Genomic DNA, 15,382 nt, shown 5'->3' with positions numbered 1-15,382 from the left:
AAATCAGGTTTAGAGGATGAACAAGTCTGGATGCTCTGAAGGCATACGACTCTCTATCTCCCAAGTGGCTTCTTCAGTGCCTCTGCACTACCACTGAACTAAGACAAGAGGAATGATCTTAGTCCGCAACACCTTGTCTTTGCGATCGATAATCTGAACTGGTCGTTCCACGTAAGAAAAATCCGAATCAAGTTGGACTTCAGATGGATGTAAGATATGAGACTCATCTGCTACATACCGTCTCAACAAAGATATGTGGAACACATCATGAATACTCGATAGGTACGGGGGCAATGCAAGTCTGTAAGCCAAATCTCCAACGCTTTTCAATATCTCAAATGGACCAATAAACCTCGAAGATAGCTTACCCTTGAGGCCAAATCTCAAAATCCTGCGAAAAGGTGAAACTCGGAGAAACACTTTATCACCTAGCTTAAACTGAAGAGGTCGACGCTTGGTATTCGCATAACTAGCCTATCGATCCTGTGCAGTCTTAATCCGCTTCTTAATTATTGCAACCTTATCAATAGCCTGCTGGACTAACTCTGGTCCCTCAACATGTCGTTCTCCAACTTCGTCCCAGAATAATGGAGTACGACAACGTCGCCCGTACAATGCCTCAAATGGTTCCATACCAATACTACGATGATAGTTGTTGTTGTACGTGAACTCAATCAGAGGCAAATGATCTTGCGAAGCGGTTCCGAAATCCATAACACAGGCACGCAACATATCCTCAAGCGTATAGATAGTCCTCTCCGACTGACCGTCAATCTCCAGATGATAAGCAGTACTCAAACTCAGTGAATTACCCATTGTTGACCGGAAACTACCCCAAAACCATGAGGTAAAACGAGGATCTCTGTCACTGACAATACTGACTGGCACTCCATGCAAACATACAATCTCTTGAATGTACAATCGAGCCATACAAGAGAAAGTGAAATCACTGTTATATGGCAGAAAATGAGCAGACTTTGTGAGTCGATCCACCACTACCCAAATAGCATCACTGTTCCTCGAAGACAATGGCAAGTGAGTAACGAAGTTCATCGTGATATGCTCCCATTTCCATTCAGGAATAGGTAGATTCAACAATAATCCTCCAGGTTGACGGTGATCTGCCTTAACATGCTAACATACCAGACACTTGGAGACAAACTGATACACGCTGCGCTTCATCCCTTTCCACCAAAATCGCGTCCTCAAGTCTTTATACATCTTGTTGCTTCCTGGATGAACACTCAACTTGCTGCGATGAGCCTGAGACAAGATCTCTTCTCTAAAAGTGTCATCCTCTGGTACTACAACCCGACTAGACAAGCACAGAAGACCATCAGAGTGATAGTGGAAATCGCTATCTCCATCAGCTAACCGAGCTAATCTCTGAGTTTTGAGATAAGACATCTGAGCATCTCGAATTCAAGTGAACAAAGCTGGCTCGGATAAAATGGTAGCAACACGAATGCTTTCCATACCCTTCTGATGTTTGAAGTTAATCCCCAAAGAACAACAATCCTGGACAGCACTAGACATAGCACTAGTCTGAAGTGCAGAAACTCTCACCTTGCGACTAAGAGCATTAGCTGTGAGATTCGCAGAACCTGGATGGTATTTAATCACACAGTCATAATCCTTAAGTAGATCCATCCAATGATGTTGTCTCATGTTCAACTCAGCCTGAGTGAACAGATACTTCAGACTCTTATGGTAAGTAAATATTTCAAACTGAACACTGTAAATATAATGACGACAGATCTTCAGCGCTTCCAACTCCAGATCATGAACAGGATAATTCTCCCCATGAGATTTCAATTGTCTGGAAGAATAAGCGATCACATGACCATTCTGCGTCAACACACACCCTAAGCCATGCAAAGAGGCATCGGTGTAGACACTAAAACCATCAAATCCTGACGGTAATGCCAAAACAAATGCAGAAGTAAGAAGTCGGCGAAGCTCTTTGAAACTTACTTCGCACTTAGATGACCACGATCAAATGGAACATCCTTACGAGTAAGCTGCGTCAATGGTCTAGCTACCTGAGAAAAATTCACGATGAAGCAACGATAATACCCTGCCGGACCCAGAAAATTATGGATCTCGGCCACTGTCATCGGATGTGACCAATTTAGCATTGCCTCAATCTTGCTAGAATCCACAGAAAATCCTTCCTTGGAAATCACATGACAAAGGAATACTACACGATTAATCTAGAACTCGCACTTACTCAGCTTAGCATACAATTGCTTCTCACGAAGAATCTGCAAAACAATCCTCAAGTGATTGGCATGCTCTTCCACATTATGAGAATAAATCAAAATATCGTCGATGAAAACCATAACAAACTGATCCAGATAATCTCAAAAGACTCGGTTCGTCAGATCCATGAAAACCGCTGGTGCATTCATTAATCCGAATTGCATCACTAGAACTCGTAATGTCCATATCTAGTACGGAATGCAGTCTTGGAAATATCATCATCTCTAACTCTCATTTGATGATAACCAGATCGCAAGTCAATCTTGGAGTACACAGAAGTACCCTGAAGTTGATCGAACAAGTCATCAATACGAGCATGTCATATGGATCGACACTTGTTTTTGATCGTCAAATGATTCAGTTGGCGATAATCAATACACAGTCGCATTGATCCATCCTTCTTCTTGACAAACAAGACTGGAGCTCCCCAAGGTGAAACACTCGAGCGAATATAACCTTTATCAAGAAGATCCTGCAACTGCTGCTTTAATTCCCTCATCTCTGACGGCGCTAAACGATAGGGTGCATGAGAAATCGGTGCAGTCCCAGGCACTAATTCGATGCCAAATTCCACCTCTCTAATCGGATGAAAACCAGGAATATCATCTGTGAAAACATTAGGAAATTCACAAACCACTGGAAGATCATATATACCAACACTACTTGTGGACAAATCAATCGCATAGATGAGGTAACCTTCCCCGCCCGACTCTAAAGCATGACAGGCTTTCAGAGTGGATACCACTGGCATCGGAGGTCGCGCTCCCTCACCATAGAAAAACAAACTAGAGCTCTCAGTCGTACGAAAATGAACAAGCTTCTTGTAACAATCCACAGTAGCTCGGTAGGTGGTCAATAGATCTATACCTAGAATACAATCAAAGTGTTCCATCTCTAGGATCATAAGATTCGCAGTCAACTCGTTACCCTCAAAATCTAAAGGACAACACAGCACAAGATGCTTCGCTAACACCGAATGACCCATCAGAGTAGAAACCGAAAGAATGACGTCTAGAGAAACATACGGTAACTTATGACGCTTAACAAATCGTTCAGATATGAATGAATGTGATGCTCCGGTATCAATAAAAGCAAAATCAGGAATACCACATAAACGAAAAGTGCCTGCTATGACTCTCCCTGTCTCATCTGTAGCCTGATCTTGGTTCAGCGCAAATACCTGACCCTAGGCACGAGGTCGAAGATTCGAACCGCCCACTTCCTGACCTTGTGTCCTCTGCTGAATAGTCGTTTGAGATCCGGAAGCAGATCCCGCTCCACCTCGCAAATGAGGACAATGCTTCTTTCGGTGACCCATCTCTCCGCGCTGAAAACAAACTGTTGTGGCTGTTTGGCACTGTTCAGATTGATGATTCTTCCCACAATGTACACAAGAAACGTTGTTCTTTTCCTATGCAAAAAAAACCGCTAGATCAAGATCTAGATCCAGAAGAAGAAAACCCAGACTTCTTGAAAGTCTGAGATCGAGGGCTCAAAGTACTTGGAGGTCGAGAAGACATAATAGACCTACCACGCTGCAGACTGATCTCTGCCTGGCAACACCGGTTCACTAACCCTTCATAAGAATTAGGATCATCGCAGACAGTGACTCAACAAATATCTCCTGGTTAAGGCCCTGCAGAAAATGGTCATACTTGGCCTCAGAACTGCCACTAATATGAGGAGCAAAGGGCAACAACTCGAAGAATTTCTGCTGATACTCTTCAATAGACATACTCCCCTGCTTAAGACTCAGAAGTTCAATCGTCTTTGTCTGGCGAAGGGCTGGAGGAAAATATAGCTGCATGAAAGTTTCACAAAAGTCGGCCCAAGTCACCCTGCCACGAGACTGGACTATCGTCGCAGAAGTCGATCGCCACCACTTGCACACACGCCCCTCGAGAAGAAAACCAAGGGTCTCCTTCTGCTGCTCCTCGGTGCACTGGAATGCACGGAAGCAAATCTCCATGCGCTCTAACCAATCCTCTGCAACATCAGAAGTCTCACCACCGACTAAAGGCTTAGGCCCCATTTGAATGAAGCAATGCATCTCAAAATGCCTAGGGCCATCCCGACGATACTCATGATGATGCCTCCTATCGTCCTGGTCACCCCAACGACCTATACTACCGTGACTAATTTCATCACCAAGGAGGTCATCCATCGCTACAAGACAGAATGGATGAAAACGGTCAAATGGTCAACGAAAATCCCAAAAAAGAGTATATATCCCAAAAATCATATGCATGCTCTGATACCATAAATGTAGTGACCCGTTCCAGAATAACCTACTAATCAAGAGCTAAGCATGCAATTAACCTAAATAACAATAATCAGAGTTCAACATGTCCAAGTTTGAACCTGTCCAAGCTCGATGCTCTGAGTTCCACTTGTCCAAGTTCGAATAGTTTGTTCCTTGACTGCTTCGTTCCCTAGATGCCCTGTCCAGACTACTCTGTTCTGTTCGGACTGCTCAGCTCTGTCCGGACTGCTCTGCTTTGTACGGACTCACTAGTATGGCTAGGACTTGCACTAAAACACACAATACACCTTCACAGTGAGAAATATTATGGTCTATTTATAGACCTCAGTTCGAGACTCCCGAGCCCTTTCATTCATGGATGTGTCAACTCAATGCCATGCTCTTCGACACCTGTCCGGGCACCTGTCACTTGGCCACATGAACCAAGACACCTGTCCCGACTTGTGACACATTACTGAACACCTAAGCTCATTATCCCGACCTCCATCTTCGCTCCCTAAATAACATACCTGTTCGGACTTATTCCCTAGCACCAGCTCAGTTCGGACATATTCCCTAGCACCAGCTCGGTTCGAACTTATTCTTTAGCACCAGCTCGGTTCGGACTTTTCTGCTCAGCCATGTTTGTTCAGCCACTACCTAGGCTTCCATGACTTCTGAAATCATGTATGGCTTCTGAAATCAACTATAGCGGTTCCAATGTCAATTAACACATGATTTACTTAATTAAAGACACTTAATCATGTTTAGTTAACTTAGTAGAATTCGGGCTACTACACATCCGCACGCTTAAAGCAAGAGCCAAGGTATGCGGCTGGTTGTAGAGGTGTGGCGCACGGTTGGTTTGGTGGCTAGGCTGGTCCAGTAGGGTCTAGGGAGGATGGCTCTGGTTCTGGACGTGGTCTAGTGCAGCCGTGGTCCAAGGTGGCTCGGTTTAGTGTGAGCCGCGACTTTGGGGATTAGAGGAGAGGGGTGCGCGGCTAGTTTCCTGGACTAGGGGCTGGTACGCTGGTCTAGGCTGGGACAGGAAGGTTCCAAGATGGGAATGGTCTGGTCCATGGTGGCTCGAGGGTGGCTCGGGTGTTTGGGAGAAACGAGGCTCGATTAGGGCTTAGAGTTCGGTTTGGCTGTGGGAAGGGAATGGGATCGAACCATGGTCCACGGGGGTTGGTTCATGGCTCCCAGGGATATTTTGGGGATGAAAAACTTATGTTTAAAATATGGGATTAAAATATTAAGTTTGAAATCAATTCGGGTTTAAAAAGTTTCATGGTTTAGTTATTAAGCAAATAAATTGAATGGCTCGGGTTTACGTCTAAGAAAAAATTAGAAGTAAAACTTAATCTTATATGATGCTATGAGATAGGCTCGAGTCAATAAAAGTAAGAAGAAGTTAAAATTGGGAAGTTCGAGTTCCAGGGGTAAAATGGTGATTTTACGTCTCGGATAGTACGAATGATCTGGCAGTGTCCCGAAAAATCATAATACATGCTAAATGATATTTTAAAATGGTTATGATAAAAATATGATATTTTTATGATATATGCAAAGGATGTATGATTTTTCTCGAAAATTGCTATTTTTGAAAGACTCAATATTTTATAATAAAATGAAAGGAAAAATATTTTGAAGGATGTGAATTGACTATTACATAAAAAGATATGATTGGGGATATCGTGAGAGAAAAGACCCCAGAAGAAGCCCGTTTACGGGAGAAGGCCCCAGAGAGAGCTCGATGATCGTATTTTCATATTTGGCCACGACCCAGTGACAATAGTTGCTGACGTCCCGCCCCCAAGTACTTGGTGTAGCTAAGACTGATATGTCGACTACATGATGATATTATTGCGGCTAATCACTTTCAAGAATCAAACTTTACCCACGCATGATATACGATGATGTAAAGCTTTATGATTTAATGATTTATGATATGATACATGATTACGAGCTTTTACGCCAGTTTATTTTATTAAAATATTATTTTAAAGCTGCATGTGCATGTATATGTATTATTTTTTTTACTTATGGTTAGAACGTGCTTAGTCATTATAATTACTAGATTTTGATAGTCACAGGCGATGATGATTTTGAGGAAGGTGCTGACGCTTGAGTGGATCAGGATCCGGCAGTACACTTCCAGATGACTTTTATTTTCCGCATTAGATTAAGATTTAAAGTTTTGAAGTAAAGATTTTTGAGGATTATTTATTTAAATATTTTATAATTTATTTTTAAATTTAGCCGTTGGATTATTTTAAAGTGACGTATGATTTTGGTGGTTTACAATATATGAATTTTTATGTATTTGAGTTTTTAAATAATAGTTTTATGTTGGATGGTCTTGAAATTAGAAGAAAATATTTATAAAAGAAAATTAGTATTATTTTAAAGTTAAAAAGGAAAATACGTTTCACATGCGTCCTCAAATTTAACATTAGAGGGGATTTGTTAAAGAAGCTCACAAGCTTAATCTCACCATCACGGGTGAAAATCACATGATATGCAGTATCGTCTGATGGAAGAAACCCCCCACAGGATTTTACAAGCTTAACACGGAGTACGAAAGACAGAATGCAATCAGCGGTAGGAGGAGTTATTCGTGATGCTGATGGGAGAGTTGCGGTTGCTTTCTCAGATTATATTGGGCTTGGCAGCTTAACACCAAAGTGGAACTAAGGACTTTTCTTCGAGGTCTAGAACTTTGCCAATTGTCCAATTTTTTTCCCAACTTGGGTGGAAGTTGATTCTGCAGTATCGCTTGCTATCATCAAATCGGGAGAAACAAGCTAGGATTGATCTTTTATATTGTCTCAAATCAAATGTATTCAGCAAAATCATCCAATACACTTCAGACATATTTCTGGTGAAGGAAACTCAGCCGCATTCTCTCGCTAATCAAGAATGGAACCAACGACAATACCAAGAAATTCATGCAGATAAATTCAATCCATTCATCAAAGAATTACGTATGTGAGATAGAATTTGTGTCCATACATGCTTCATTCACAGCATATATAATATGTAATTACGTGATTCAATTATCTGACTAGTCTTATTTATTTTAAAAATCGGACAATTTTCTCATACATGATTCAATAATATGGAAGTACACTATTGTTCCATGCTTCCTCACATATGAGTTTAATATTTAAGAATGATTGATATAGTACTTAATTTATGCATCAGTAGTTTCGAGCCTTTGACCTCATGATTTGTGTTATCCAAAAAGTCCAAGTTTGGTTGAAACAGTTGTTTATCACGGGAAAATAACAATGAAACATTTAAATTAATTAGGAAAAAAATATACATTGAACCTTAAATTGTATATCTCACTGATCACCTAGACAAGCAATGCGCATTGCAAGGAGCACCTTATATTTTCCTACAATACTCTTAACAAAAAGTAGTTGCAGTACTCCACCTATAATATATACTAGTTATTTTGCACACGCAATGCGTGTGTACAATTTTTTTTATCATTATCGATGAACTAAAGTGAAATATAATCAAAGTTTCTGACATAGTGACGGACACATTCTTCTATGGGATTGCCAATCAAGCCACCGAAAGTTGTCCCAGTAGGGGACTCTATAACCGGGCATCCTTTCTTCAAGCTGTTGGTTCTTATCCAAACTTCGGCTCCACCGTCTCTACAGACATTATGAAGCGTGAAATTGCTGCATTCTTTGCGCATGTCACCTATGAAACTGGCTGTAAGATTTCTTTTATCCAACTTGTCCATATTAATTTAAAAGTGGAGGCAAATTAAAACACAGATTTGTTTATTCTCTAAATGTGAGAAAAATAAATTCAACTGCAGATATGTGTTCCATAGAGGAGGATGTGTATGGCATCTCAGCTAATGACTATTGCGACAAGAGTGAGATTCAATATCCATGCGTAGCAAACAAGAGTTATCACGGGCGAGGTCCCTTGAACCTATCATGGAATTTCAACTACGGCGAAGCTGGGAAAGCCTTAGGCTTCGACGGACTGAATAACCCCGAAATCGTGGCCACTGATGCCGTCATATCGTTCAAGTCGGCCCTCTGGTTTTGGATGAAAAATTGTCACGATGCAGCTATAACTCCTCCACAGGATTTCGGGGCCACGATTCGTGCCATTAACGGTCAGCACGAATGTAACGGTGCTGATCCAAGTGCTGTCGAAGCTCGTGTTCAGTATTTCAAAGATTTTTGCAATCAGCTTGGAGTTGATCCGGGCACCAATCTTAGGTGCTAATTTATGTTGAAAGCAAATCATTTAAATGTTGTTTTGCACCATACAAAGCATGCAACTCAAATGTCGTAATTAGAGAGCTTGCAGTGCCTGGTTGTGTCACGCCCCGGGACGGGGGTTGGTTGACACCGGCGTTGCTCTCAAATTTGCATTTGAAAACAACCAGCCTCAGAGTACATAATTCAGAAACCAGTCTTTTATTCATAATACGAAATAAATTAATTGTCTGTTACAACTCGAATACTGACGTTTTACAACGGAAATGTAAAACCAGACATAACAGTGTCTTAACAGATACAGCGGAATTAACATAAAAATAAACTGAGAACAATAATCTTCTTCACCAGCCCCAGAACTGGATCTACTCTTCTTCTTCTAATTTTTCTTCCTCGTTCTTATCTGAGATGGGTTTGGTGGATTAGTGATATGATTGTCACTCAGTAAACAGGGGCGTGAATAACTCTCAATTTTCGAAATCATTTTCAACAGGACAGTAAAACAGTAATATGCAGAAAACTCTTATTTTCATAACAGAAATCAGAATTCAGAAATCACAGGTTTCAGAACAGAAATCAGAATTAGTAAGCACTGAGCACGTTAGTGAATCTCATGGCTAAATTGATATCAGTCCCCTATATGTTCTCTCCTCTAAGGGGTGAGGCCAAAATCAGAATTAGAATTCAGAAATGTTCAGAATATATATTCCTACCATTAGTTCACTAGGGAGTTTCAGTGCTTCAAAATCATATATCAGAAATTAAACATACAGAAACTGTGCTTTAAAACAGAATTATCAAACTGATTTCAAGATATTTATACATAAGCCCACTTACAGTAATTTTCTAGAGTTTTTCGGTTGAAGTCTTGAAATCTGCTTGCCTCGCTACTGGATTTTACAGCTTCGAAAAATGCACTCTCTTAGCTCTATTTTCAAGTGATAACTCAAGATTTTGGTAACATCAATTCAGAGATTGAGGGTGCTATTTATAGGCCAAAATCTGACTGTTAGCCTTCCAATTAATGACCACCATAATCTGCCATTAACAGCCTTTATTCCATGTTAAATGCTTCAGTTACAAGTCCTGAGCAGAACCAATAGCTATCTGCTTGAATCTCGCTACTGAACTCTTCTGCTGCTGGATTCTGTCTGCTGGAAAAATACCATATTCTGAAATCTAAGTTGCTGCTGGAATTGTTAGCTTCTGCTGAAATTTGCTAGCTGCTGCTACTGCTGGAATTTCAGGTTCTCACATCCCTCCCTCCTTATGAGAAGTTTCGTCCTCGAAACTTGGCTATGCATGATCTTCAAAGAGATAAGGGTATTGTGCTCGCATCTTTTCTTCCAACTCTCAAGTAGCTTCTCTTTCGGTATGGTTGGACCATTGTACTTTGACATATGGAATAGTTCGTCGCCTCAGTACTTGGTCTTTGTTATCCACAATTCGGATTGGAATCTCTTCATATTTCAGTCCTTCATTTAAATTTCCCTCAACCAACAGTGGTCCAGCTTCAAGAATATGACTAGGATCGGAAATATATCTCCTCAGCTGCGAAACGTGGAATACATTGTGAATTCTTGACATGCCGGGTAGAAGTGCTAATCTATAAGCAAGTGTTCCCACTTTCTCAAGAATTTCAAATGGTCCGACGTATCTGGGATTCAGTTTCCAAGCCTTATTGAATCGGATTACACCCTTCATGGGTGACACTTTCACATATGCCTTTTCTCCAACTTCAAATTCCACGGGTCGTCTTTTCTGATCAGCCCAGCTTTTCTGTCGATCTTGTACAGCTTTTAATCTCTCCTTGATCAAAGCGACTTTATCCACTGTTTCTTGGATCATTTCGGGTCCAACAATGGCTTTTTCCCCTACCTCATCCCAATACAGTGGCGATCGACACTTTCGTCCATACAGAGCTTCGTATGGTGCCATTTCAATACTGCTGTGGTAACTATTATTGTACGCGAACTCAATTAAGGGCAGATGTTCGCTCCAATTACCACTGAAATCTAGAGCACATGCTCTCAGCATATCTTCTAGAGTTTGAATTGTCCTCTCTGTTTGGCCATCGGTTTGAGGGTGATATGCCGTACTAAGAGTAACCTTAGTCCCCACAGCTTGTTGAAAGCTCTTCCAAAATCGAGATGTAAATCTAGGATCTCTGTCTGATAGTATGCTAGCTGGTACTCCATGTAATCGCACGATCTCGTTCATGTACAAGGTGGCTAGCCTGTCCAAATTATAATTTATGCGGACAGGTAAGAAATGCACAGATTTTGTGAGTCTATCTACGATTACCCATATTCCGTCATGACCTTGTCTCGTCTTTGGTAAACCCACTACGAAATCCATAGAAATATGCTCCCATTTCCATTCTGGAATTTCTAGAGGTTGCAGAAGTCCTCCAGGTCTTTGGTGCTCTGCCTTGACTTGCTGGCACACGTGGCACTTGGAAACATACATTGCCACGTCTTTCTTCATTCCACTCCACCAAAAATTTTTCTTCAAATCTCTGTACATCTTGGTACTGCCAGGATGTACTGAAAATTTTGACTTATGTGCTTCTGACATTACTTCTTGTCGAAGGTTCTCGATGCCTGGTACGCACAATCGTCCTTTCATCCACAAGATTCCTTTGTGGTCCATAACGAAGTCTGGTGATTTCCCTTCTTTAGCTTGCTCTTTCAGTTTCACCAAAGCGGAATCTCTATCTTGACTTATCTTGATAGTCTCTCGAAGGCATGGTTGTGCTGAAAGTGATGTCAGGATCATCTTACTCATATTCTTTCGACTTAAAGCATCTGCTACCTTGTTGTCTTTGCCTGGGTGGTAGCTTATCATCAAGTCGTAATCCTTCATGAGTTCAATCAATCGCCTCTACCTCATGTTTAACTCTTTCTGAGTGAACAAGTACTTGAGGCTTTGATGATCGGTGAATATGTCACATCTAGCACTATATAAACAGTGTTTCCAAATCTTGAGTGCAAATACCTCTGCTGCTAGCTCGAGGTCATGTGTTGGGTAATTCTGTTCATACGTCTTCAACTGTCTCGACGCGTATGCAATCACCATTCCCTCTTGCATGAGTACACATCCTAAACCTCCTTAAGATGTATCACTGTAGATGGTGAATTCTTTGCCTTCAGTTGGCAATACTAACACCGGAGTTGAGATAGGCTTTTTCTTCAAAGTCTCGAAGCTTTGCTCACATTTTTCATTCTTATTGAAACTTGGAGTTCTTCTGTGTGAGCTAGGTGAGGGGTATGGCTATTGAAGAAAATCCTTCAACAAATTTTCGGTAATAGCCCGCTAATCCCAAAAAAAAACTTCTAATTTCTGTCATTGACTTTGGTCTCGGCCAATCTGAAATTGCTTCTACTTTCTTATGGTCCACAGCTACTCCTGCTGCTGATATGATGTGACCCAAGAATGTGACGCTTTCTAGCCAAAATTCGCATTTCTTGAACTTGGCGTATAGCTCTTTTTCTCTCAGCGCCTGGAGGGTGAGACGAAGATGTTCTTTGTGATCTTCCTCACTTGAAGAATATACCAGAATATCGTCAATGAATACCACCACAAACTTGTCAAGAAGTGGTTTGAACGCCCTGTTCATGAGAACCATGAACACTGCTGGAGCGTTGGTTAATCCGAATGGCATTACCATGAACTCATAGTGTCCATATCTTGTTCTGAAGGCTGTCTTCGGAATATCGTCTGTCTTGACCTTCAATTGGTGGTAGCCTGACCTTAAGTCGAGCTTGGAAAAGACTGAAGCTCCTTTGAGTTGGTCAAACAGGTCATCTATCCTTGGAAGCGGATACTTGTTTTTGATTGTGATGTTATTCAGTTCTCTGTAATCGATACCCAATCTCATGCTTCCGTCCTTCTTCTTTACGAACAGGACAGGAGTTCCCCACGGAGATGCGTTTGGTCGAATTTGCTTCTTATCCAACAATTCTTGAAGTTGTTCTTTGAGTTCTTTCAACTCTGCTGGAGCCATACGGTATGGTGCTTTTGAGATTGGTGTAGCATTGGGCACTAAATTAATCTCAAATTCCACTTCACGGTCGGAGATTGTGCCAGGGAGTTCTTCGGGAAAGACGTCCGGAAATTCCTGAATAACTGGAATATCCTCTATCTTTAGAGTAACTTCGTTATTTACCTCGCTGATCATTGATAGTTAGACTTTCTAGGTCTGAGAAGTAGAAAGGAAGGATTTCTGTTCCTTATCTTTACCACGAAGTACGATTTATTCTTGGATTGGAGTTTGGCATTCTTATCCCGACAATCTACCATTACATGATTCTTGTCCAACCAATCAATTCCCATAGTACACTGTATAAGATCGGCACTTAATATATGCGTATCCATACTTATTTTATTCTATCTTAGAATTACCACGATTACTAACTCAAATCTAACCAATATAGAATCTTAGAATATAACTCCTTATCAGCCGATTGCTTCAAGTCCCAATAATTATAACTTAGTTAAAATTTCTTTCAACCTTGAACGGAAGAAACTAAATCCTCAGACAATTCTTCTTTTACTAAATCTTTCCTTAATCAACACTATGAGTCTAGCATGTTTTAACACAAACAAGTTTCATTGGAGGTCCTTCACTTAGCATCCCAAATTTAATGTACATATCATTAATTATTGACACAAAATTTTTCCTCCATCTGAATTTCAAAGCTTATATAATCCTTATCTCATATTTTCATAAATAATTTATTATCCTCGAGTCAAACAATTCATCTTAAGTCAGAAGATTATCTTCGATAGGTAAATTCCCAAAAATGTAAGTCAACTTATATCAGATAGGTACATTCCCAATATGATTCAACTTATCTTGGTACATTTCCAAAGAATATTACACTTCTTTCTTTTCGTATGATAATACCAATCTAGTCTACCTTATCATCTCTCCATTATCACTGTTCTTTTTCCACTACATCTATAGGTACTTTTTCATCTCTAAACTCTTAATGTAGCTACTCTGATCAGTCATAATCTTCATCTAAAACAGGAGAGTGAATGTTCAGAATTGATCTCAAGAGTACAGGTTGAGTTATAGACAATTACTGGAATGAACAAAATCAGTACTGTTTATGCATTCAATGAAAGAAAATAGCTCAAAATTTTTCGGTCTCAGAATTCCGTGAAAAATTTACTAAAAATCCTTCACACCAAGAACATGAATGGTACCAAGTTTGGTGAAAAAATACTAAGCCGTTTAGAAATGAAAATTCCTCAAAGTTTCGAAAATATGGAAAATTTTACGGAAATGATGATATCACTATCTTAAAGAAGGATTTTGGGGTTCTAGGTTAGATTCTCCTCGTCAAGAACTTTCCAACGCCTACTCTTAATAGTAAAAATACCTCCTGGATCAAAAGTTATGGACGTTTGAAATTTGCGCGAAAAACACCTCAACTTCCATGCCATTTTGCAAGTCTACTGCATGCTCTTGCTGGAATACACTTTCTATTGCAATTCTGATGCTACTGCAATTAGTCTGCTGCTTTTCCAGCACTGTTTCCTTCTTTCCAGCACTGATAGACCAGTCTTCTGCATTCCGAGTCTACTGACCCAGTCTTCTGCATTCAGATCTACTGGTTTCCATCTTCTGGTTATGGTTTCAGACTACTGGTTTGATCCACAAGAGATCTCTAAAAATATCTGATAAAACTTTAGGAATGTGCTTCTGATATTTTCCGCAGTACTTCTAATTTTTTAGAATCGATCGCGTAAAGTGTATTTTATCTCTTGCTGAAATAAGTGTCGACCTTATATAGACGATCTTCAAACGTTCCAATCTGAAAGAATATAAATTGATGAAATCAAGATCATAAATGAATTTGTACGATTATGTCATGTGTCTTTCAATATGTCCTAATAATAGACGACGAAAATAAATGTATGATATGACTATCATAAATAATTTACATATTCAGTGTATTGAACATTCTCTGAGCATCTGATTTGCTGAATCAATGCTTCAATTAATAAAGCAAGGAATTTGATATCATAAATGATCATTTACATTATCAGTATCCTTGGAAAATAATTACTGAAAAATTCGGTAGTTCTTTATTGTACGTAAGGTGTTTGCTGAAGTTATCGGCTACTGAATAATGAATTTCTTCACAGTGCTCAATTTTAATAATCTTGAGTTAATTTCTTACGATTAGCACAGCAGCAAAACTTAAATGTTCCATCAATTTTTTTCTTTTTGATGATGCCAAAAACAGTGAAATGATTCAAAAACTTAATTTATTAATCAAAATAATCATATACAGAGCATGTGCAAAAATAATTCATCGGTTCTGGATTCAGATGAATTTGTCTGGTGGCATTTGAACTTTCCTGCCCACTTTTCTCTTTTTTTGGCATCGGCATCCATCATATATGCAAAGAGTTTAGAAATCTGGGAGGTAAAAAAGGCCTGCACATGATCAATCTTAGCATATATTTCTTTGTGGCTTTGCTGCTGATTCTCCACAAGCTCCTGATGACTTAGATTCTGAGTTTCCACGAGGACATTCCATGCATGGGATTTAATAATATCTTCTTTGAATTGAAAGAAGGATACAGGGAGAGAGAGAGAGAGAGA

The 15,382-nt window shown here is 40.0% G+C and overlaps 2 protein-coding genes across 2 annotated transcripts; one reads left to right on the top strand and one right to left on the bottom strand.

Annotated features, from left to right (window-relative positions):
• Positions 1-1,422: 1,422 nt before the first annotated feature.
• On the bottom strand, positions 1,423-4,426 carry LOC142528426 (uncharacterized). The gene is made up of 6 exons (XM_075633474.1): positions 3,867-4,426; positions 3,490-3,673; positions 2,641-3,448; positions 2,142-2,200; positions 1,975-2,042; positions 1,423-1,897 (listed from the first exon to the last, which is right to left on the bottom strand). Exons 1-6 carry the CDS (start codon positions 4,424-4,426, stop codon positions 1,423-1,425), a joined length of 2,154 nt encoding a protein of 717 aa, XP_075489589.1.
• Positions 4,427-8,033: 3,607 nt separating this feature from the next.
• Positions 8,034-8,767, top strand: LOC142528425 (endochitinase EP3-like; the record flags this gene model as incomplete). The annotated part of the gene is made up of 2 exons (XM_075633473.1): positions 8,034-8,238; positions 8,346-8,767. Coding segments are annotated over 2 exons (627 nt in total), but the record flags the coding sequence as incomplete, so codon positions are not given.
• Between the last annotated feature and the right edge of the window lie 6,615 nt (positions 8,768-15,382).

The sequence above is a fragment of the Primulina tabacum genome, chromosome 16 (genome assembly GCF_025594145.1).
Source record: "Primulina tabacum isolate GXHZ01 chromosome 16, ASM2559414v2, whole genome shotgun sequence".
Lineage (NCBI taxonomy): Eukaryota > Viridiplantae > Streptophyta > Magnoliopsida > Lamiales > Gesneriaceae > Primulina > Primulina tabacum.
Note: the sequence above shows the minus strand (reverse complement) of the source record. Positions and strands in the feature narration are given on the sequence as shown.